The 26,106-nt window shown below is 46.2% G+C and overlaps 1 protein-coding gene across 1 annotated transcript in view; it reads right to left on the bottom strand.

The window, feature by feature from the left end:
* Positions 1–26,106, bottom strand: part of CSMD1 (CUB and Sushi multiple domains 1) — a 1,869,137-nt gene that overhangs the window by 627,550 nt on the left and 1,215,481 nt on the right. Inside the window, exon 7 of the mRNA XM_049095299.1 lies at positions 7,329–7,406. Coding sequence (XP_048951256.1) covers positions 7,329–7,406 — 78 coding nt within the window. The remainder of the gene's footprint in view (positions 1–7,328; positions 7,407–26,106) is intronic.

Raw genomic sequence — 26,106 nt, 5'->3', positions numbered from 1 at the left:
TGAGTGGCCACTGGTGAGTGGTGTGTGGACGTGAGCATGGCCAGTGAAAGTCTTTCAAATAAGGTAAATTTGGAGAAATAACCTGAAGAGAGGGATGAGACCCCTTTGAGGACATCTGAGAAAACAGAGGAGCACAGAGGAGTGGAAGAGTGTCCTAGGTCTTTAGGAAACTCTTCTCAACTCGTGGACTCAGGCAAGAGGGAGAAGGAATAGAGCAGAGGTAAGGAGGTCCTGTGGGCCTTCCTAGGGAACCTGGATTTTCTGGGGCTGTGATGGAAACCTGGGGAAGGTTGAGAGCAGAATGACTGGAAGTGGTTGCTCTTTCTCCTGGGTGACTCTGGGGGTGGAGTGCAGGTCACCACAGGGAAGCGGCAGGCGGGGCAGCCCGATGAGGTGCATGCAGCACTGCTTGCTGGGGATGATGGTGGTTGGGAGGTCAAGAGAATGGTTGGCCCTGAGGTGTGTGGGGAGAGAGTGGGCTTGCTGGCGGCGGGAGGGAGGGCTGGCTGCAGGCTCCAGGGCCTGGGCGATCTGGTAAGAGGGGGAGATGCTGCTACAAGGGGGCATGAAAAGTTTGGGTGGGCAGGTGGATGTCAGAGTGTGGAATCCAGAGAGGAGTCCAGGATAATAAAGGGGGCACGTCTCATTCCCTTCTAGAAGTGGATCATACAGCAACTGCTTCCCAGTGATGGCAGTTCTTGGGATGGCTTGCCTTGTCTTTATCTCTTGTTGAACCTCACTAATGACAATTATTCGTTGATTTTTTTTCCCCTTTAGCTTCCACTAGTCACTCTTTACCGAAGAAGGGCTGATGTGACAGTCTCTTCTTGGGACTTTGTGATAACCTTTCTAACCTTAAAGTCTGAGAAGAAGGCAAGAAACTATGCAAGACATAAGATCAATCCTTGTTTTTTGAGCTCATCGGAATATAAGCAAAAAGAGAATGTTACACACTAGCATATCCCAGGTGTTTTTAAATTTTTCCAAACTTAAGACAAAAGAAGTCTATGAAAGTAGCAGTTAAACTGATAGGTGGATAAATGCACTATGACCCCAGGCATATAAATGGAAAATCGTTGATGAGGGTGTACTTTAGAAAGTGGAGTAAGCAGTCACAGCGTGTTAACAAGGTAACTCAGACGTTATATGGTTGTGGTGGCATCTTTTGCTGTATAAAGTAGTTAGGACATCATTTTGCAGCGTCATTCTAAACACAGAGCTACAAAAGTCTTAACATCTGCCCCTCTAAATAATTATTTATGAGACAAAAGAGAAGCCAGAGAAGGATGCAGCTACTTAGTGTCATCACAGAAGACGATAGTTGGTCAAATGCTTTTCATTAACGGGACTGTCTATTTGGCAACTTGGGCTATTTTGCTCCAGGTGTTTTTTTCTCAAGGTAGAAAAAATATTGATTGTCTGTAGAAACAAAGACATTGAAAAAAAAATTGTTTATAGTCAAATGTAGAAGAATTTTTGGGTCATTTATTTTATAATGTTCTAGTGTTATTTTTACCCAAGGGCTTATAAGACAATGCATGATATTGTTCCATTTTTCCACAATGTTTTATTCTCCTTTACATTAAATAATGATTCCGCATCAAAGGCCCTACCATCCTGGGGGGTAGCTGTTGTGACTGCAGAGGTCAATACACAGCATGTGCCATCAATTCAGCCGAGCGACTTACAACACATCAATATTGAATTTGTAAAGTCGTTTGTCTTTCACTTTACATGGGGAAAACAATCTCTAGCTGCAAAATAACAACCGAGGTTCTCCTTGATCATCCTCCCTACAGAGTTTTATAGGCTGGAGTTAGAAGGGCACCAACGGATTATCTAGCCTCCTGGTTCTCACACTTGGGGTTGCTCAAACAGCATTCAGGCGAGGAGAACGTCAAGAAAAAGAAGGGGGAGAAGAAACGATGTCTACTGTTTGCTGTCATTTAACAACAGGCAATGGCAGTTTAATAATCCCTTGGGATTGAGAGGATCCAAGCTCAGAATAAAGGCGAGCCCGGCATCACTCAGGGAGACCGGCGAGGATCGGGGAGGGCTGCTCACTGAGCTGATGCCAGATGCACTGCTGTTGCGTGATGCTGCCCATTTATGTTGCAATCTTTTCAAAGCTTAAAATAATTAGAACTGTAGAGCAATAGGCAGCATTAATTCCTTCACTATCTTGGAGACTTGCTGAAAACAGGATCAATCTATAATGAATGAGCCTGGTAAACAACAACAACAAAACCAAAAAACCTTCTACGTCATTTCATTCAAAGAGTGACCCTAGGAAATTAATTGTCCTCATTATAGGTAGACTGTGATAGCTGCACAGCCTGGGCCATCCTCACTCACCCTATGTTAAGGATTAATGTGAATTACTCAGGGTTAATTGGTAACAGGAATCAGGGCTGGGTGAATAAAGTGGCCAACATCTTGATTCCAGAGCAAAATTCACAAAAGATTAAAAGATTCATCAATTCCATCGAGAAGAGAAGAAAAAATAATAATAATAATAAAAAAAAAGAGAAGAGTAGAAGAGAAAGCGTGGAAACCTTTTGCTCCACAGTAGGGAAAGTAAGCTTTTCCTATGTTTCCCCTCCCTTCCTTTAATTACTCAGCAAGTATTTGCTAAGTGCTTCTTAGCTTGGGCCGTCCAGGATGAGGATGTGCAACCCACAATCCTACGCAGGGTGGCAGCTGAGAAGGGGTGTCTGGAGGAGAACTCTGCTCTCATGGAGCTCATCTTGGACCGCATGGATAATCAAGGCAGGCGCCGGAAGGAAATACACGCTGGCCCAGACGGATGTGCTAAGAGTCTGGAATCCAGACTGTGTTGTGTGTCCAGATATGGGAACTATTTATGTTACAAATGAAACAATGGATTATCTGTTTTTAATCTACGTACCAGGTACTGCAGATTGGTGTAAACCTCCTTCATGTACGGGTTACAAGATCCTTACTCGCTCTTGCTATAAAACATGGCACATTTGACATCCTTTCAGTGCGACTAAAATGGTATCATCCTTCCATCATTAAACCGCGAGTTCCTTGAGGAAGCCTGTCCCATCCTTCCATTTCTACAGCCAGAACCTCGGTCTCTCTTCCTGGTGCTTGCCTAGGCTTGGATCAGTATTGGCAGAATGCATGATCCCTTGCCTCGTCTAGTGTTTCTGTTTGTTTCTTTCTTTCCAGACACCTGAGTCTTTGGGTGGTTTGGCCTCTGTGGTTGACCAGAACCTCGCGTGGTTTCTATCCTCTTCACAGGGTCCCAACAGGAACCAGAGCCACCCTGGGGGGGAGCACTACAACGCAGGACTGACTACTTACCAAGGGGCTACCTATTTCAGAGTAAATCCAGGGATGTCACCGGGCCTGGTCGGTAACCCAGGACCCCGTCACCCAGAGCTGGGCGATTATCAGCCCTTCGGCTGGAAGCAACACGGGTAAACAATCAGCGCTCAAAGAGGCAACTGAGGAGGAAGAGTCATGTAGGTCAGTCTGCCTGGGAAGAGTTGTGACCTTTGGCCGCTGCACGTGGGAGGACAGCCAGGTTGAGGGGACTGTGCAGGAGGCAACAGGAGGCCTCACATTCTTGCTTCCCCCGCCCTCCACATGCACCTAGCGATGGGCGGCACACGACCTCGATCCATGAGGGGAGCACTGCCATTGTGTCTGCGCATGTTCGGCTTCTGTTAGGAGGGCGCTGTGGGAGCACAGCACAGCAGACACCGTCTAAGCTTCTGGAGGAAAAAGATAATCGCCTGGTCATGACTGTCACATTCCCTCCTCCATGGGAGGTCTCATGAGGAAGAGAGACACATGAACAACATCAAAACATGTCAAAATAGAGTGGAAAACACTAGAACACAGGTAACCGGAGGGTGAGGTGGGACGACAGCTAGCAACAGCTGTCAACCCTGCGGTGAACATATTTAAGGGATATTTTGTTAGTCGTTTATTCAAACTTTCAAATGGAAGAACCAAGGTCAGGATAACTGTGCAAGTTGTACAAGGGATACTTATACTTGTATGCTTGGATTTAATTTTGAGAACGTCAGGGGCTGTGATCTACGTGAGAACCCAGCTCTTGGGATAAAGCAGGAAGGCTAGAGTTTTCTGTGTTCTAGGCTCACCTCTGACGATTGGCCAAACTATTATTCTAAGATTGCAGAAATAAGTCCCGTGGTCTGGATCTTTCCTCCTCCTCTGTGAAGTAAGACCCCGTGCTAAATTTAAATTCCTGGCTGACCTTCTACTTACATTCTTCTCTTCCCATGTCTAGATGGGAAGTCCATGATGGGTTTGGTCTGCTGAATGCCCATGATACGCCACATCCTGGAATGGACAATCTGCAAACACCTCGCTTTATCTACCTGACAAAAGTCATCATTGCCTTTATGTCATAAATGATGAAACCTGGACTTGGTGACCGTCCATGCATTTACAGACACCAAATCCTGTCTCTCCAGCCTCAAAACCCACCTCCATTTCCCTAGGAAACATGCCACTTAGAATCTCAGCCACACCGTCCATGGAAATAACACTTTATCACTTATTCCATTGCTGACCTTACAAGGCCTTCAGCTTCTTCATCCTCTTTGTTTTCTAATGATTCAGGCTCATGTCTGACCGAAACCAAAAGCTGAGTATCACTAGGGGGAAGGACAGAAGGTTTTCTCACACCAAACCAGTAAGCAAGCATCTGTCAGTTCATGTGCAGATGAGGACTGCTTACAAAGAAAGCTTACGAAGAGACCTTCTGCTTAAAAAGAAAGCTTCTGCCCAAGTTGGCTCTCGCAGTTAGGGTCAGCGCTGGGCCTAATATGGATTTGGTAGAGGGGTTCACCTGCCAAGTGGCTCTACCTCACTGCGGGACGTTTCTGTGAGGTGTGAAATAATTTCAAAATTATTATAAGTGCCACATGCCCCACCCTATAGAACATCCAGAATCGGAAACTAACAATAACAAATATTAAAGCTTTATTGACAAAACCTTTCCTTTTTTTTCCCTCTGCCCCTCAGTTGTTTTCTGCCTTCGTCTGGATTCCATCCTTTCCTTCAGTCCAGTTGAATGTGAATAGATCCGCACATTCGATCTTCTCCATGATCATCAAACAGAAGACATACAGAAAATATTTACAGATCGCTTCGTGTGTGTGTGTGTGTGTGTGCGTGTGTGTGTGGTGCCTAAGGACATGAGGCAGTCAAAGTTTAGAGAACCCACCCCTCAGATGGACTGAATCTTTTCATCCTCTCAAAATTGTTTTATTGAAATCCTAACTCCTGGTGTGATGGTATTTGGAGGTGGGCCTTTGGGAGGTAAGTAGATCATGAGCATAAGCCCGCATGATGGGAACAGTGCCCTTCTAAGAAGAGAAAGGAGAGGCGCTCTCTTCCTCTACCATATAAGGGTACGATGAGATGGCAGCCATCTATGAACCAGGGAGCAAGTCCCCACCAACCTTGAGTCTCTCTCCCTTGATCTCACACTTTCCAGCCATGAAACCATGTGAAATAAATTTAAACCATCCAATTTTGGGTACTCTGTTATGATAGCCTGAAAGATCTAAGACATCCCCCTGTACCTGATGCCTACATCCTAGGGGGCTGTGTCTACTTCTCTGTCTTTATCACGTGCCAGGGAATAGTGTCATCACACGGCCAATCGACCATTGTTGCACAGGCACTTGGTTGTCGTCTGCATCTACCTCTCTATCCTCTTCAGCCACATGGAACGGGGCCATCAAATAGTCAATGGATCATTGTTACATTTACATAAGTGATGAGTAGGACTCCGTAGAATAGGGATATTGAGAAAGCAGAAGTAGGTCAATCTACAAAGTGGATTTTTATTTTATTTATTTTATTATTTTATTATTTTTTTTTTCAAAGTGGATTTTTAAAGGATGCATATTGTTGTTTATTTATTTGCTTTTAGGGCAGCCCTGGTGGTGCAGCGGTTTGGCGCCGCCTGCAGCCTGGGGTGTGATCCTGGAGACCTGGGATCAAGTCCCACATCAGGCTCCTTGCATGGAGCCTGCTTCTCCCTCTGCCTGTGTCTCTGCCTCTCTCCCTGCCTCTCTCTCCCTGCGCCTCTGAATGAAAACAAAACAAAACAAAACAATGTGGTATTTATTTGCTTTTATAAAATACTTGTCATGGATAAAACTTCATGCAGAAGCCCAATATATCAATGCAGATAAAAAATAGAGTTTGTTGAACTGAGGGAGCTCCAGAGATCCATCTCGAGCCTTCCACTTCTACTAAATGCTAGGCAGTGGGAAAAGAGGTAAAATGTGTAGATCCCAAATACTGGGTATGGAACATCAAGAGGGTAGCATGTAAGTGGGGACCCCAAAACAGGTCACCAGTCATGAATAGAAAAGGCAACCCAACAGCTTGAAAGTCTTAAGAAGAGCATGGCGCATGGGACGGCACTGGAAAGAACCCCACCTCGGTACCGCTAGGGAGCCTGCTGGTCTGCAGGGAAACCCACAGTGAAACTGTGACAAAATAAATGCTGTAACAGAGGTAAGAGTGCAGCAGCAGGGCAACAAACCATGGAGCAGCTAACTGTGCCCTGGAGGGTCAGGAAAGACCCCAAAGGGGAAGGCTTTAAGCATCACTTGGGTTTCTGCGTTCAGCGAAAGGAGCGGGCACTCCCGCCAGAGAGGCGCAGTGACATCATCCAAGACACAGCGAGGCGACCCTCTCAGCTGAGTAATAACGAGAGGCTCGCAGGGGCAGACACGGGAGAAACAGGTGGCAGGAGATGCATACAGCCGGCGCCTGAGGGCCTACATGGGCGACGTGTTCCAAATGGAACCCGTGCGGGCATGGCCATCGTATTTTTTTTCCTCTTCGGAAAGAGTCAGGCATTGACCTAAAGCTGTGTTACTCTTCAGACCATTCTTCAGAACACCTTCATAGGTAAGTGATAAGAGCAGACCTGTATATTCCAGACATCAGCCTGGGTGTGTGCCGTGTACCTAGGACTGGAGAGGGAAACTGGGATCCAAGCACCGGGAGTGGAACACGTATTTACGAGGGAAATCGGAAGGTCCAGGCTCGCGGAGACCAAGGAGGGCGAGGGGGAGGATGGATTTGAGATACATTTAGGAGAATGTCTTCATGACATTCTTCCCCAACAATGTGAAGCCAAGGCACATCCCTTCTTCCAGAAAATACTTTTGGAAGTAGAAAAGTAGCGAGACACGGAGGGAGAAAAACGGTTTCTAGGATTACGATTCCAGAACCCATCCGTTCTCTCCTCTGTGTTCCCCAATGGACATAGCAATCCTTATATAAAAAGAAAAAGGACTTACAGACAGAGTTTTTGTGACTACTGTCCTTGCTGGGCAGCATCTTGACTCCTCTTGACTTCAGCTCAATGGCCTTTTTCACTGAAAGAAACCAAATAAAGCCATTAGTCGGTAAGACTCGAAGAGCTACCATAAAATCGTGCTTGCTCCTCCGCATTTCCAGCCAGGGCCGCTTGCCTACCGACCCCCTAGAAAGTGGGGCACATTCTAAGACGTTAATGACGCAAAGTGGATGAAGTAGAAGAGCTCGGGAATAATTCATGCAAGGCCATCAAACAGCAAGATCATATCTTGCACCAGCAGTGTCAGAAGTGAGAAATAGTACGTGACACCGTTGAGCTGCTCCATCCGAACCTATTCGCCACTAGCAGTGGCAAATCCAGAACTCGTGGTGGTTTTACCAAGGGCTCGGGGATGGTCGTCTCACCGGAGGTGGACTGACGGTAGAGCCTTCTAAAGGTACTACATTCCTGATAAAGTTCTAGGTAAAGATGAAAGTTGTTCCTTTATTTATTGATGTAGCTATTAAATCATGCAAAGTTTAGAAAATATGCATTGATGAGGAGCTAACGTGGGGAAGCGTGTTCTGTGGCCGAGGATAAAATATCACATAAAATATTAAGTAAAAGAACACCGATCCTTTCAGACGCTTATTACCCATAGACGACCTTATATATAAAATGTACACACACACACATATATATATGAGATTGGTTTCTAAAGTCACAGTTCTCAGGCTTAAATTTGAATTCCATACTTCTACATTCTGCATCACACATTTTAAGAAGTTCCACTTTTCTGGCCATTCCTGGGGAAAAAAAAATAAAAAAAGGGAAGCATTCATGGGAATAAAATAGAAAATAATGTTTTAATTTAAACATTCATGTTTTAAATATTAAAACTGTATTACTGTTATTTAAATTAAAATTGCGTTTTAATAGTATTTATATTAAATGCATTGAATATTTAAACAGTTATAATGAGACTGGATCTAGAGTAGCTGAAAGCGTGCAGAAGTGAGTTTGATTCTTCGCTAACAACTCAGTAGCTCTGTGGTCTGGATACGTTCCTGAACTCAAGAGTCTACTAACTTATGTGGAAAGTGGGTGAGGCGGTTAATTTTTTTTGTGTCAACCTCAGTGGGTTGCTGAGTGTCCAGATATTTGTCAAGCAGTAGACTGGGTGTCTCCGTGAGGGTGGTTTTTGAACGAGATTACCATTTACATCCTTGAAGCAAAGCCAACTGCTCTCCCTAAAGTGGGTGGGCCATACCTAATCAGCAGAAGGGCTACATAGAAAAAAAAAATAAATTGCAGACATTCTCCTGAGTAGAAAAGAATTCTTTCTGCCTGACTGCCTTCATATTGGGATATTAGTTTTTGACTGTTTTTGTTTTGTTTTGTTTTTTCCTGCCTTAAGATTCAAACCAAAGCATCGGTTCCACCTGGGTCTGGATCTTGCCAGCCTCTGGCCTGGCACCAGGCCATGGGCCCTCGGGGTTCCCGGGTGTTGATCCCACCGGCCTCTGGCCTGGAGCCACGCCGTCGGCCACTCTGCAGATCTTGGGAGTTCTCAGTCCAGGACGGTGGGAGCCACTTTCTTATAAGGAGTCCTATATGGCTGCTCGGGAGTCTGGGGAGCACCTAACACAGTGGGCGAGCTGATATCCAGGGCAGGGTGCCCTGGGGGGGACCCAGTGCTGTCAGGCTCCAGCCACAGGTGCCGCAGGTGCAGCCAGCATTGTCGGGGCAGCGGGACCCTCGGGGGCAGCCTGCCCTGTGACGCCCATGGTGGGGGTACCCAGCACCGTCAGGCTCCAGCCACAGGTGCAGCCAGTGCCTCCAGGACCGCAGGACCCTAGGGGCAGCCTGCCCTGCTGGCTGTGGCGACACCCATGGGTGGCAGCCAGGGCGGGAGGCCTAGAGTGGGCAGCCAGGGGCCGGCGCCCCACTGACCCACGTAGGCGAGGGCAGGCCAGTCCCCAAGGGCGATTCAGCTCCGGGTGCCCCGCACATCCCACAGCCTCTTAGGGCCGCCAGGAGTCCGCGGACCGCTCCTTCCTCCTCCTTCCAAGGGTGCCGACCCGGCCGAGCATCCTGCCCCGATGAGCCAGCCGCCCGCGGAGACCCCTGAGGAGTGCTCTCCTCCCTGCCCCTCCTCCTCGGCCCTCGGGCCTCCCCGTCTCTGCGGGTGGGAAGCCAGGTCCACACCTGCTGTCACCGCAGCACCGTTGGCCGCAGGGACCTCGCCTGTCGCACTGTCCCGAGGGATGTTTGGACTTGATCGGGTGACGCCTTCCCGAGCGTGACCCATCACGACCGCCGCCTCCTCGTGCTGGGAGACCTTTGCCTTGAAGCCGCTCAGGAGAGAAGAGATGCACGAACAATAAATGACGGACAGAACATCAACGGGAGAGAGCAAGGAGCCCAAAGCTAGAGCCAGTGTCACCCGAAACAGAGAAGACAGACGGGCTCCGTGCCCTCGGGGAACGCCGGGAAGCAGAGAGGAGCTTTCCGGGCGACGCCGGTGGCACCTGCACCCGCAGCGCCTCTCTGGGAGTCTGGCAGGTTCCGGGCTTCGCCGCAGGTGGACGCGCTCTGTGGCTGTGTCCCCCGATCAGCCGGCGCTGTGTGCTGGCGGCGGCCGCTCCCCAAGCTGCTCTGGACCGCCAGGGCCGCTCAGCCGGGCAGACGTAGGTGCTGAGGGCGACGGGGGCCAGAGGGCTGGGGGCTCCCCGACAGACGGCCCCCAGGACCAAGGCCGCCAACAGCCCGGTGTCCGGGGACGAAGTGAGCAGCCCGCTCGCTGGCAGGTCCCAGAGCGAATGATAAATCCCGTCCTCTGACTCAGGGCCCTGAGGATCCCTGGGGGGCCCCCAGGTGAGCAGGCTCGGGACCTCCAGAGCCCACCTGGGCCTCAGGCTCCGTATTTCCCGCATCGCTACCCCGTGGCTCCTCGGATTCTCTTTTCTTTTACCTCCTCTTCATTAGCTTGTTCTTTGGAGGGAAGAGGCGGCGGCGTGAATGCTGGTGCCAGGGCCCCCGACTCACAGCCGCTCTGGCCTTAGAGGGTTTGTCAGGAATTCAGATCCTGCGGCTCCCGACAGGGCCCTCCAGGCCCCGCTGTGAGGCCCCCGAGGCGGTGCAGGGCCCAGCACGGCGCTGTGGATCGCGGGAGAAGGGATGGAAAACCAGCCACCGCAGCGGCGAGCTGCTGTGCGTCCTCGGCTCACGCCTTCCTTTCGTGCTCACTGCAGCCTCGCGGGGTGGGTGAACCTCACTTCAGGTGGTCGGAGATCCCAGGAACCGCCGCACATTGAAGCGACGGTCGTTTCTCATGACCGTGTTTAAGGAGACCATGGGATGAGGGATGCACATCACTGTCCCTACCTAATGCAACTGCTGTCTCTGTCCTTTCCAAGGGGACCTCCTTCGCCGTGTGTCGGTGACTGGCTCCTAATCACGCGGGGTCCTGGACGCCTCCCAGGTCCCCACCCCGTCCCCAGCAGGGGGGCGTCGCGGAGGCCCTCATGCTCCCCACACCTCTGTTGGAAGCCAAGTGACATCTTCTACGACTGATCCCCAGAGCTTCCGGGACCCAAGTCTAAAACAACGCTTTGCCTCTAAAGGAGAGCTCATGTCACCCCAGGCAAGGAGAAGCAATGCCAAATCGTCTCACACAAAATTAATTCACTAAATACAGGACCAGAAACCACTGAGAAATCTCACAAGCCACCGAAGGAATCGTTTCCTGCATACACGCCAACGACCGACACATCTGAAGAACTCAAAAAATAAAATAAAATAAACATTGTTTATTGCACATATATTGCACATATTATGACTCAGGGGATTGTCACAATTTTGTTGATTTTATTCATTAAATATAAATGTATATATAATATATATGAGCGTGTGAAACACTTCAGCATATAACATATATACAAATGAAACTATCTGAATTTTCTTATTATCAGAAATGTTCCGTTCGCCTTGCAATGTTTTAATCGATAGCTTTTTATTAAATTTGATGAGTAAGCAGTTATATCCCATAAGCTACTAGTCTTCTGTGTCTATGCTGCCTTTTTATATTGTCCCCTTAGTGAATATGATTTATTTCAAATTTTGTTTTTTATATCAATTCGTTCTTGAATTGGTAGAACCACCATTCTTCCGAAAAATTGTTTTTGGCTCACGAGTTGTTTGGAACATTTCCTGTTTTATTCTACTTTTGGGGTAAAAAAACTAAACTTGGAGTTTTGTCAATATTTTTGAAGAAAAAATAAATATTTTGAAAGTAATTTATCTTGAGGAATTCCAGTAGTTTGCGTGTTTTTGTTATAAAGCTCATTTTCTCCCTAAGAATATTTATACCCTAATTTTTCTTTAGAAATGCTTTCAAAATATTCAATTGCTTCATTAATGGATCTAATCACCTCGCACCCCCAGAACTGTTTACCATTTCTTCATTAGATTTCATTGTTGTTTATAACAAGCGCTCAAAATTCAAATCACTTTAAACACAGCTCGCAAATTTTTTAACCTACAAAGCAACATGCCTCCATAGTCAAACTACCTAAGAATCACTCAATATCTAAGTATTGACTCGATTTCCTGCTGTTGGTTAATTATTGCCGCACGGTCCACGTGGACCCGACGGACACCCCGGAGCAGGTGCTCTAAGTACGGCCCTTGTCACGGGGTCGTCTGTCCCTCTACAACCAAATCTCCCGGTGGAGCTCAGCTCCCGAAAACACGGTGCGGTCATCTGCCCTCCTCTTGCATAATCTTGTTTTCTTTGCTGCTTGATCCATCACATCGTCCCGCAATCCCGCTGTTTCCCTTTGCTTCCCGTCCTTAGGAGCCAAACCAAAGGAAGGAGCAGCAAGAAAGCGAGCGAACGAAGACACTGAATCCCCCGCCCCCCCGGGCCGCACTCCCTGTCCTGCGGTGGCCACTGTCCCCCGCTGTCTTTCCCGGGGAGCAGGGAGAGAGAAGCCCTCCAGTGAACTATTATATAGACCCCGTAGCCCCCCCTCCCTGCCCAGGAATAGCTCCAAGACCCCGGGGGGGAGGCCTGGAACGATGGAGAGCACAGCGCCCCATCTACTCTGATTCGCCTTACACGCGCACGCCGCACGCCGCTGGTAAAGTGTCGTCTACCAGTTGGGCACAGAGGGGGTCACAGCAATAACGACTACTCCAGTAGAATAGTCCTAGCAATAGGAGGCGATGCGGGTGTGCTCTTTCTCTCAAGACAACCTGTTGCCCTGTACTCACTCCTCCTATGACCCGGCGACAGGCCAAAATGCCTGGGTCAGGAGGTGAAGGGACAGGAAGGAAGCAGGTGTCACGTTGTAGGCTGGGGTCGGCGTCCTGGCAGGTGCACCAGGAGGAGGAGCCTCTGCGTCCAGCTCAGCTCCCCCAGGTATGGCGACCAGGAGGCCAGGTGCCAGGAAGGGGGGACCGCTGGGCACACCCCCATCCTCTCTGGAATCTGAAAACAGCCCCAAACAATGTGAGCTGTGCCTCCCCTGTCCCTACACCTTGTGGCCAGTCTTCTGCTCGCAGACCACCCCCCAATAGAGGTCATAGCGTTAGCTCTTCCTGCACAGGGTGCTCACACCCCCCCACCCCGGGTGCCACCCCCTCCGGGCTCCCAACTCACTCCTTGTTCCCAGGCTTCCTGGCTTATCGTCCTGTACTGACACTCTCCCTGCACTTGATTCGGCCACACATCCAACGGAAGGGTTGAGGTCACGGACTAAAACATCATCCCTCTTACGTTATTATAACAGTAATAATTTTTAAAATTACTACACATTTGACACCATACAAAGGGCTGTACATGCACCCACGGCAAGGCCGTAAGACGTACGCTGTGATTACAATCCTTCCCAGCAAAAGATCAAGTTACAAGGAGGCCAAGTAAGCGGTCCCCGGTCACACGGCCCGACTGGAGCTGAAATCTGAACCTGGAGCCTCCTCGCCTCCCAGGAGACAGCGCCGCCTCCTTCATCAGTTATGCCGCTGACTTTACCGCACTTGACATTTCAGAGTTTCCTTCTTATTAGCAGTTTGTTATTACATCATTAAATGGAATACTTAAATATTTGATGATTAGAAGGCAGGTCTTCTTATCCCACTTTTGAATCAGAATGGGATTTTTTTTTAAATTTATTTTTTATTGATGTTCAATTTACTAACATACAGAATAACCCCCAGTGCCCGTCACCCAATCACTCCCACCCCCCGCCCTCCTCCCCTTCCACCACCCCTAGTTCGTTTCCCAGAGTTAGCAGTCTTTACGTTCTGTCTCCCTTTCTGATATTTCCCACACATTTCTTCTCCCTTCCCTTATATTCCCTTTCACTATTATTTATATTCCCCAAATGAATGAGAACATATAATGTTTGTCCTTCTCCGACTGACTTACTTCACTCAGCATAATACCCTCCAGGTCCATCCACGTTGAAGCAAATGGTGGGTATTTGTCATTTCTAATAGCTGAGTAATATTCCATCGTATACATAAACCACATCTTCTTTATTTTTTCAGTAATTACTGAAAAAAATATTTTAATATACTTGTGTGTTAGTAGCTTAAACTTCAACGTCTGTTCATATCAATGGTATCATAACAAAAGATACGCACTGAGTCACACGCACAACATTGACTCCCTTTTCCCTTCCTACAGGATGTCTTCATTGATGACTGAGTGGTGTGTGGACATTGCAGGAAATTGGGAAAACCTAAGGATTATCAGAAAGGAAACAAAGGGACTTAAAAAAAAAGAGCTAAAGATGACCACTGTTTTCACTTTTTATGTATTTATTTCAAACCCTATATGTGTGCATTGTATACATAAGTTAACAGGGAGGTAGCGGTAAAGACACACATATGATATTCACAGAATATAAGTAAATCTGTGAATACATTTTTATTCTCATTTTATGACTGCTCTGAGTATTTTCCTTGTCATTACATATTGTATTTTTTAATCCTATTTATTGAAGTCACTGAATAGTTTTGAAAAAAAAAATTCTTCCCAAATTTCATATGTTTCATTTCTTTATGATGAGATATTAGCTTTTTCTCACTTCTTAAAATCCTATGTAACACCAAACACCAAACACATTTTGGCCATATCAGTGAGCTCTGGCCACGTTCATGGAATACATTGCTAGAATTAATATTCTTTCGTCAAGTCCCTTAATCTGCAGTATTAAACCGATTTTTAGAAAAACTGTACCAGTTTACCTCAGCAGTTTATTTAGAAATATCTTGACTATAGCGCCTTTGCCAATATTGAATTTTGGTGTAAAAAATAAAATATTAATTAATTTGACAGTTGAAAAATGCTCTCCATTTGAATATGCATAAAAGTTAATGAATGTGCTTGTTTATTCTTTGAAATAAGTCTTACAATCATTATCTCATGGTCCAGTCATTGTTTTATGGGGAACTTGTTATTGCTATATCTGGATCGATCAATCTATCTACATATATATTTTTTAATCTAGAAATAAGTTTTGTCTTTATTAGGTTATTTTGCCAGCAGCTCCCCTTGAAAGTTTGGCCATTCCTAGATATTCCTACATTTTCTATTAGATTTTATGATGTCCTTGAACAGGGACCCTTGAGGAACACTGACCACCAAGTTCTAGAAACTACATTGTCACATTTCACTGTTACTGTTCATCGTTTTTCATCCTCCAGAATCCTTTCTCTGTTGGAGAAATCACCGTCTCTAAGGTTGGTGTTATAAGTGATCTTTTGCACCTGAAAGGTCGGAGGTATTTACTCACTATATAATGTTCAAAGATTGATCATTTAAAAAAAGATTGATCATTGATATTTTTTGTTGGTTGGCTATCAGAATGTCTTAGTGTGATGTCATTTAACAGCACTATTAAATTGGAAGAGGAACCTATCATATGCAAAGTTATATTATTACATCAATGATCACATCTAGGGGGTCAAGGATTAGTGTGGGATACCCACAAACACGTGGTTATTGGATTCTTTACCAACCTGACAGGTAATAGCAATAAAAGGCATTATTGGGAGGAGGGCAATAGACTTCATTTGTCTCTGTGTGCTCAACAAATCATGGGCCTCGATTAAATAATATATTTCCCTGTCATTTACATCATCATAAGAATGTTCAGGATTTAACTTGGAACACATGGGGATGGAAAGACTTTTTTTCTTAGTTCTATCGTGATTTAGTTTTTTTCCCACAGAAGTTATTTCTGGTTCTTCCCTTCATAACAGAGGGATGGAGAGGACCAAGGGATACAAGAGGGGAGGAACCAACTGGAGACGTTCTGGAGAAAGGGAGAACATTAAAAAAATAATAGAGAAAAGAAAGGAAGGAAGGAAAAAATGAAGGAAAGAAGGAAGGAAAAGAAAAAATGAACAAAAGAAAGACAGACAGACAGACATCATGTGCCCTGGAAATAGTTTTTCTCCTTTGCCATCTTCATATCTTAAGATATGGAAGTTAAACCAAGGGTTGTACACAGAATTATTTCAGAAAATCCACACTTTCCAATAAGGGTTTGCGTCCGTTCCCGCCGGGAGCATTTCGCCTCGTGGGGATGGCCACCTCCGTGCCCCAGCTCTCCTGGCTGTGCTCTGAGAAGCCAGTCTGGGTGGGATGGTAGGACGTCCCTTTGCGGGGTGTCCCGTCCAGCAGAGAGGGGGACTGTCTAGAGGTCCAGGGGTGAGCCTCGGGAGTTCAGCGGGTGCCTGGAACCCTGGGCCAAGGCCTCCCCTTGACTCCTCCGGGGGCGAAGCCTGCCTGCCAGGGAGCCCGGCGCCCTGTCCCTTAGTCTCTTTTCGGGCACATGAGCAGGTGCCTGTGCTCCCCAGCAGGCCTCTCCTGCAGGGGCGGGTGCTGGGGTGCCTCGTGCAGGTGCAAGAGCAGGAGCAGGAGTAGGTGCAGGAGCAGGAGCAGGTGCAGGAGCAGGAGCAGGAGCAGGTGCAGGAGCAGGAGCAGGAGCAGGTGCAGGAGCAGGAGCAGCTGCAGGTGCAGGTGCAGGTGCAGAATCAGGTGCAGGAGCAGGAGCAGGAGCAGGAGCAGGTGCAGGAGCAGGAGCAGGTGCAGGAGCAGGAGCAGGAGCAGGAGCAGGTGCAGGAGCAGGAGCAGGAGCAGGTGCAGGAGCAAACTCGTGCTGCGTCCGGGAGGGCCCGCGCTCGGCCAAGCAGTGTGGGCTCCGTCAGAGCGCACCTGCCCCGGCCGCCGTCTCCTGCTGCCGTCCAAATGTTTGGGGTCACCCCCCTCAATTCATATGTCGATGTCCTGACCCGCAGTGCGGTGCCGTGGACCCGTGGGGTGCTCTGGGGGGAGCAGGGAGCACAACTAGCGCCCTAGTGGAAGACGTCCCACGGGGACCCTCGTCCCCTTCTGCCGCCCTGAGCCAGAGCGTGTGCCTCGGAAACGTGATCCTGCACCTGCAGCCTGCAGAGCAGTGACCAGTGAGTATTGGTTGGTGACAGTCATGGGAGCCTGAAGGACAGTTTCCACGCTCGCGTGTGTCTGACCCACGATTCGCTTCATTGGAAAGTCCTCACACTCAGCACTGTTCTGGAGTTGGGTGTGAGCCCTAATCAGCATTCGGAAGCTTGCTCTTGCTGTCACCTTGACAGGTTAAGATGTCCCTACATGCCAGGCTCTCTTCTGTTTATTAAAGATGAAGTGTCCTGCCTCGCAGCGGTGTGGTAACCGATGAAAGCACCCGGGTGTGATGTCTGGCTCCTCTTAGGCGTGCAAAGCACTTGAACACTGCTTCGGAACGGGAGGGAGGGCCTTCCGATCCTGGACTGCACTCATCGTGCTGCTGTGTCTCCTCTCCTTAGCTGCTTTCCCTTAACCCACCGCTGACCGGAAGCTGGGGAGCCACCCGCAAACACCCCAGTACCGCCCCGAGGAATGAGGACCAGGTCGGTCTTGTCATCTTAGTTCCTAACAGACGAGTTGGCAGGTGCATAATCATTCAAACGAACTAATAATACGTAAATAATACAACAACCTAGTAAAGAAAGCACATTTCTAGATTTTAAAAATATAGTTTAGTAGCAATTAAACTCCTCATAAAATAATAAATGTAATATATACAATAAAATAAATAAAATTTTATATATATAATATATTTTTATTTTTTATATAAAAATATATTTTATATAATATATAAATGATATATTATCATTGATATACTGATATATATCATATTGATATATTATATATTATATAAATGATTATATAATATATAATATATATAAAATATATTTATATATTTATATATTTATATTTAAATATTAATTTAATTTAATTATAATTAATTAATTATAGGGAGCGAGGATCCCAAGCAGACTTCCCGCTGACCGCAGAGCCTGATTCGGGGCTCAATCTCATGACCCTGAGATCGCGACCCTGAGCTGCAACCAAGAGCGGGATGCTTATCCGATGGCGCCACCCAGCTGCGCATTATTTGCATTTAAAACAATCAATGTGCGTATTCATTTAATCTTTAAGGTCATTGGACTTTCTTATCTCATGGTCTTTTTATATATATATAAATATATATATATAATATTTAAATATTTAAATATAATATTTAAATTATATAATATTATAATTAATAATTATAGGACAGCTGAGGACAGCTAAGAGCAACGTCCCTGACAACGTTTCTGCCCGGCAGCCAGAGACGGCTGGACGGCTCCCCGGTGTGGGTGTCCCCAGGTGCTAACGCTCTGAGGCCAGGAGGGCGTTGCATGCCCGAGTGCGCTCACGGGGTCTGTGGCCCACACCTCCACGCTTCCACACGGAGAAGAAGAGCACATTGTCTCCCACAGCCCACCACGGTCCACGGGGGAGCGACGGGCGGAGGGCTGCTGCCTGGCTCACAGGGTGGAGGTGTAAAGCCCTCAGACATGGCCATTGTGCCCGGCAGCCACCTAGGGTGACCATCTGGCAGCTGTGCCTTTGAAGAATGCAAGGATGCACTCAAGGAAAGCCTCAATTTCCCTCTCTAGTCTCCGCACAACTCTTGGGCGCACAGTTTTTCTCTGGAACCCCGTGGTTCAGGCGTTAGCACCCACCCCCCGACCAAGGACGTGCAGGCACACACATGAGTGTGCATGTGGCTGCAGCACTGTTGGCCTTCCCAGGTGAGGATGGGCGGGACTCATGGGCTGACGTCTCTTCTCGATGTCTAGACCTGGCCCCGTCCAGTGACTTACGGGATCACACCACGGCCACTGACGTGAGGGCACCCACCCATATCCCATGAAGGACACAAGACAGAAATCTATTTCTACCATTTTTTCTTTACAAATTCTCATGACATTTTCTGCTTAAAAGTGTTTCCTCCTTCTTTACTTTTACCTCAATCTTTGTTATTTTGTGAAGACTATTATTTTGCTGTTTTCCCCCAATGCTTTGAGAAAGCCTCATTAATTTCATTAAATGGTATATTAAATCACACTTAATGTGGTGATAAAAAGGGACAGAAATGTAAAATCTTTACATGGGAATAATAAAATTTCTCTCTGAATGAGCCATCCTAAGCCACTCCTGAGTAATTAATCACAGGGCTTTCCTGTGAGGGAAGCAGCAGGGCCTGAACAACCCCGCATCACAGTGGACGCTGCCTGATGGGGAAAAAACACTTATAAACATAAATGCTGGAGACACACAGAGATACCTTCTCTTCCCTTCTTCCCACCATCGCTGAAACCCACAAATGCCTATTGAGAGGGGACGGGTTTGGTCTACATTGTACCTGTAGGGAATCGTCAGGAGCTTAAACAAACACCCGTTGTAAGGGATGGAATGGCAGGTAGCTTCAATTTGGAGAGGCAAACAAGGCAAAAATGATTTTAAATATACTGGCATCAGACTTGCATAAATGTTAAGACGAACCTTCAAGCGGATTTAGTAGTTTGAAGCCATGAGAGCTGAGGAGTCAACATACTGCTCAAGGCACTAATCTTGACCAAATCGAAGACAGTATTTGACCCAACCTATGATCTGAAATTATTCCCCCATGAAAAAACCATGCTCTCTGATTTTTTTTTTTTTTTTTTACCTTTTCTCTGATCTACAAACCTTCCTACCTCCTGCCAATATTCCTCAAATTTGGCCATTACTAACTCACCTTAGGAAAAAAACAGCACAGTGGGAAAAGTCTCTGTAAGTATAAATGTTCAACCGAGGCACGGATACGTATGTTGTATCACATGCTTGTGTTAGCTGCCCTGGGGTAGCTTTCTTCTGGATACAAGGTCATGAACTAAAGTTCTTTTAGGTTAGGTTTTCTAGCTAGATCATCAGGGAAAAATATAAAGTTTTTAAACTTTGGTTTGTGTTCTGAATAAGTGGGGAAAAAACTTCCATCTTATGAGATGTGGCAGACTAGAGGGAGCAAGGTTGTGTAGACGGATGACTTGGCTCGGGCATGGCCAGGCTGAGATGCCTGTTTCTAGACAGGGATGTGGTTACATGAGACTGGGCAGGGGACCCACTTTGGGGTGCTCTTTGGCCTCCACACGGTACTGAGAATGGATGAGATGAACCATGGCAGCTGTTCCCAAGGGGCAGTGCCCACAGTGGGGGTCTCCAGGACCCTCCCGGGGAACTGTTCGGTCAAAGTTGTTTCCACATTATTACTGAGATATTTGCTGGTTTCACTGCTTCCAAGAGCAGAGGCAGGAACAGCAGCTGTTCCCCAGGGTGAGTCAGGACGGCAGCACCGAGCAGCCCTCTACCACCGTGTTCCCAGGACACTTACGTTCACTTGGGAATGCCAGGGATGCAGCAAGGAAAATAATCAATTGCATTAAATCTAACCCTTCAGGGCATGTCCTTTCAACGTTCTGCTTGGTGGGATGGAAAGCAATTATCAGGGCCTTCGGCTGCATAACACAATGTGATGCTTGTCTGGAGAAATACTTGTTCAGTTCTTTGATCCCAGAGATGGAGTGCCTGCCTTTCCATGGAACACCCTTTTTACTTGAAAGAAAGAGTAACAGGCTATGGCGAGTGCACTAGTTGTGATTGCTTCATAATAAATTACCTCAAAGTCCATGCCTTAAGCTAGGGATGGTAGATTCTCTCACAGTTCTGTTGGTCTGGAATCCAGGAATCCAGGCACAACCCCCCCCTCCCCCCGGGAGGGGTCTCTGACATGCACAGGTGACTCCTCACTCAGGGACCCTTGGAAGAACCTTCTTCTGGTTCAGTTCAGGTTGCTGGTGAAATCAAGATGCTGTGGCTGTTGGACTGAGGTTCCCATCTTGGTGCTGAGCAGGGGTTCCTAGAGGCCACCCACATTCCCAGCCCCCTGGGCCCACCCACCACCTTCAGGGCAACGGGGAATCGCCCTCATGTTGCATCTCTCTCACGCACACAGTCTTTTGTCCTTGAAAGGGCCCCTGGGAAGGGTTCACATGAGGGAGGGAGGGAGGGAGGGGATGCCCCTTTCTTGAAACCAGCCATGCTGTAAAGTATAACCTGAGCACAGAAGGAAAAGTCATATTCACTCAATGGGTATGTATGATCCAAGGTCACAGATCGCTGAGGCCGTCGCAGAATGTTTATGTTCAGATAGTCACATTTTCACAACTGGGTGCGAGGTGATACTTACTTGAATGAATAGTCAGCTATTGTCCCTGCAAGATAACTAGATAATATTTTTGCTGATGATGAATTTGAGTTTTTAAATAAATACTAGAATTTTAGAAATCTAGTATCTACCTCTGATCTTTACAACTTTTCAATATTTAGGGTGTCAAGGAAATAGTGATATTAACAACCATATATATATATATATATATATATATATATATATATTTAGGTATTGTACATCTGTTTAGATGTTGATACCAACAAATGGAAAATCTGAGTAACTCAGTGAACCAGATCTGTGTATTGTGCAATGAAACCATGCCAGGGTAAAAAATAAAGAATATCCACTAATTACCAAAAAAAACTTAATATATTTCTCTATTTTCCAAATATCTACCTGTTTGCACTCTGATTTTCTTCATTCATTGGCTTCAACCAAAACATGACACAGTGTGTTTAATATAGAAGTGGATGTAGATACCTGCCTCTTCCTCCTAGCTCAGTGCTAAAATGTTTTGCAAAAATATAAAATGGTACTACTCTTCAAACAACATTTTTTTTTTTTGGTCTTCATTTTGGAAATGTAGTTATTCTCATAAAACATCATTCTGCTAATTTTAATGGGTTTATTATTGTCAATTTAAATGAAATGAACATTTTCCAATTTCTCTAAATATAATTTCTAACATATAAAACATCAATAGCTATAATGCACACACACAAATGTGTTTGGGATTCTTGATAATCCTCAATCTGAGGGTTGGAAACCCACTGCCCGAGGCTATGAGTAAACAGGTAAGGAAATGAGAACTGGTCTCTGAGTCACGCATTCATGCTGGTGTCGTGGCTGGAATTCAGGAGTCCGTGAATTCAAATAAGAAAAGAAAACTGCATTTATAATTTATAGTTTGTAAACTATAAGTGTTTATAGTTCAACTAACTTCTAATTTGAAAGTAATCCTCCCCTTCACTTATGCCTATAGGCAACAAACCATCGTAATATTAGCTGTACCTTGTTACCAGCAGAAATCACGGATATTTCCTTATCATATTAAACAGTTATCACAGATATTAGACTCACCACCGGGTCCTGTTTAATAAAGAAGTCCATACATCAGTATTTACAAATTCTCTTTTAAATACGTTGATGACTGTAGGTCAATACAATTAGTTTCATTTTGATCTCCTATTACATTATTTTATGAATAAGTGATATTTTAAAAATAAGACCATAAACTGCTCCAGACTGTTGAGGAGCTTGGGAACAAGGCTAGGATCCCCTGGCGTGCTGGTTGGGAAATGAGTTTTCAGCAAGGGGTGCTAAGGAGTGAGCAGCTAAGAAAAGCAATAAGGAAGCTGGTTGTACCCTCCAGGCTACATATGGGGATTGTTTCAAGGAAGCGCAGTGATAAACAGAGTTAAGTGCTGCGGGAAAGACCCTGCAAACTGACGGCTGGGGATTGGTCATGGATTTGGCAATGTAGAGAAACAATGGTGACTTTAACAAGAGTGGTTTCATTCCCATGATGGGGCCAGAGACTTCACCGAATGGCTCTAGAAACGTGAAGAGTCTAGATGACCAGGGTAGGCATCAGCTCTGAAAATTTTTGTTGGAAAAGGAAGCAGAGTTAGGATAGTAGCTGGTGGGTCACAGGGCCGGGGGGATGATGTTTTACTGTTTGTGTGTGTGTTAGTGTGAGCCCGACACCATATAGCAAGTTTGTGCTTAATGGGAATGATCTATAAGAGAAGAGAACACTGACGATTCAGGAGAAAAAAGGTGTCAGGGAAGCAGGGACGTCCTAGAATAAGGACACGAGGTGGGATTCAGTGTACCAGTGGCGAGCCCGGCCTCAGAGGAAGCAGAGGTGGTTGTCATGGAAACTGGCAGACAACAGTGTGAGGCGCCTGTGCCACTGTGTCCTTAGTGAGAACGCTGGGAGGACATGAGGACCTGGTCAGGGATGCTGACGGTACCGCAACCACCTATCCACCCGTTGTGGTTTTTAATATCACATGCCCCACCCCCAAATACTTCCACAAGTTATTTAATGTTTCCATCAGAAAGTGCAGCCTCATTCCCCTCCTCTTGTGAGTGGGCAGGACCTCGCGGTGACTCACTTGCTCTGAATTGAAAGAAAGTGGAAGTAACGCTGTATAAATGTGGAGCCTAGGTGCCCAGAAAGGCAATGCAGGTTCCTGGCTGTTCTGTCTCTCTCTTTGTCTCTTTCTGTCTGTCTGTCTCTCTTTCTGATGCCTCACCTTTCTGGAAATTCTTAACCATGCTGTGAAGACCCTCAAGCAGCCCTTGGAAAGTTGCACAGCTGTGGACTGAATGAACCCCCCACATTCATATGATACCAGAGTGTGTTCCCCTCTCTACCATGTGAGGCCACAGCAAGAAGGTGGTCATCTGCAAACCGGGAAGACTGTTCTCACTGGATGCTGGATAGGTCAGTACCCTGATCCTGGACTTCCCAGCCTGCAGAACTGGGGGGAATGAATGTTTGTAGCTTAAGCCACTGGTCTGGGATGTTTTGCTATAACAGCCCAAACTGACCACCCACCTGTGGAGGCCAAGAAAATTAAGGCCGTTCCACTTTAAGTTCAGTGTTAGCACAAGTACTGCCATCCCAGGCCCCTGTGAATAAGAGCTGAACTTTACATTACTTCAGTTACAGGAAAAAACAAAAACAAAAACAAAAACAAAACAAAACAAGACAACAACAACAAAAAAACAGCTTACAGCTTAACGTCCTAGAAAGCCCCATATTAGCCCTAGAAAGCTAGTGGCAGGAAGCCCCTATTAGAATGAGAACAGAGCTCAATGCCCTTGAAGGCCCCATAACAAAATGTAAACAGAACTTGAGGAATTGCTCCCCCCCTCCTGGAGGTCCCCGAGACCAGCCCTTAAAACTAAGCTAAAACCCACCTCAGGGTCCAAGTCCCTGCTCCGCTGTGTCGGGTTTACTTGGACCCAAGCTCGAGCTTGTAAATAAACCTTCATGTGTTTGCATCGGTGTCGGCTCCTTGGTGGTTTCTCGGATTCGCAATCTTGGGCACAACACACCTAGTGAGGACTTGAGGTCATGGATGTGTCCTGCCAACAGTCATGCAAATGTGCCATCTTGGAATCAGGCCCTCCGGCCACAGCTGAGCCTTCAGATGCTAACCGTGGTCAACATCTTGCTGCAAATTTATGAGAAACTCTGACCCAGAGTGACCTAGCTAAGCTTCTGCTAGTGTCCTAACCAACAAAATATACGGGATAATGAATGTTTGGCTTTAAGTCACTAAGTTTAGGATCATGTATTATTTTTTAAAGGATTTTATTTATTTATTTATTTATTTATTTATTTATTTATTTATATTTATTCATTTATTCATTTATTCATTTATTTATTTGAGGGGGTGGGGAGAGCACAAGGGTAGGGAATGGGGAGGGAGAAGCAGACTCCCCCTGAGCAGGGACCCCAATGCAAGAATTGATCCCAGGACCCTGAGATCATGACCTGAGTTGAAGGCAGATGCTTCACTGCTTGAGCCACCCAGGCGCCCCTAGGATCATGCATTAGATAGCAGTAGAACCACTATGGCCCTGCCTTCAGCCTGTGATGCTGGTCTCTATGAATAAAGGAGTCTGCTGAGTGTTGACCAGGGCAGGGCCTGCAGTCTCCTGAAGCATGGAGTCAGGTGGGATGTGTTAACCTGGGGACTGCAGAGCCCTCTGTAACAGAGGAGTCCACAATTTGAGTCCAGTGTTCCCGAATCTTCATGTTTTCAAGAGAAGCAGGAAACCTAGATATCTACGTGAAGTTTTTTGTAAGCATTAGCAACCGTTCTTTAAAAATAAAAAAAAAAAAATTATGCCAGAGAAGCATCATTAGCTTAGGTTCTGATTTATGAGAGGTGCGACGTGTGCATTCACCTACAGGCTCTTGGAGAGCTGGCGGGACTTGCCTGCCCGTTCCTGCCTCCCGCGCCTCACTCATTACTGTGCCCTGATGTGAACAGGCAGCTCTGTGAGCACTCCATCCATGTATTTTTAAAATTAGGTCAAGAGTTACTCCCAAACACTGTATCTGTGACCCAAGGATAGAGCCCCTGTTCCCTCAGAAGGTCTCTGCCTAACAGCTAATGCGGGTAACCAAACAATTACTAAACTGTGCAGGATTACACGTACGGACACACATTCTATGGGGGAACATTTTGAACTCACATTCTAAGTATTTGTACTTATTTTTTTCATGTTATTTATCGATAGCATACAGCCTTTTTTCTCTTACTATAAAGGTAATAACATTTACTATAAATGTAACATATAAAATGTAAGTATAAATATAACAATTTATTCCATAATATCCATTGTTATTTCTAATACTTAGATTAAAAGGTGTTTCATTTTATTTATTATTATTATTATTATTTTTAAAGATTTTATTTATTTATTCACGAGAGACACAGAGAGAGGCAGAGACACAGGCAGAGGGAGAAGCAGGTTCCCTGCAGGGAGCCTGATGTGGGACTTGATCCTGGGACTCCAGGATCACGCCCTGAGCCAAAGGCAGGCGCTCAAACGCTGAGCCACCCAGGTGTCCCTATTTTTTTTTTTTTTAAGTAGGCTCCATGCCCCGCATGGAGCCCAACACAGGGCTTTGACTCACGACCGTGAGATCAAGACCTGAGCTGAGATCAAGAGTCGGATGCATAACAGACTAAGCAACCCAGGTGCTAAAAGAGTTTCATTTTAAAATGATAGCTTGATTTGATTATTTTATTTAAAATTTAGCTTGTCCCAATATTTGATTTTGATAGTTACTGCAAATGCGAAAGCTCACCTTACAAAGGGACCTGTACATAGACTCATTCAGTTTATCCCATAGATCTGCGTAGATACTCTACATGGACTGTGGACTGCAGTTGGCCCTGGTGCACTGGAAGGGGACATTGGAGTGAGGGTGGGGCACTGAGTTCCCCTGGGTGGGAGCTCCCATCCTTCTGGTACCTTCATACTTGTGGCCTTTTTCTGCCCAACATACTAACATGGGGCTGATATCAGCAGCATATTAAAAACGAAAGAAGCTTAAAAAATTGGAACCTTCTACACTGTTGGTGGAAATTTAAAATGGTGCGCTACTGGGGTAGA

This window comes from Canis lupus, chromosome 16 (assembly GCF_003254725.2).
Source record: "Canis lupus dingo isolate Sandy chromosome 16, ASM325472v2, whole genome shotgun sequence".
Lineage (NCBI taxonomy): Eukaryota > Metazoa > Chordata > Mammalia > Carnivora > Canidae > Canis > Canis lupus.
This window is presented reverse-complemented; position numbering and strand designations above follow the sequence as displayed.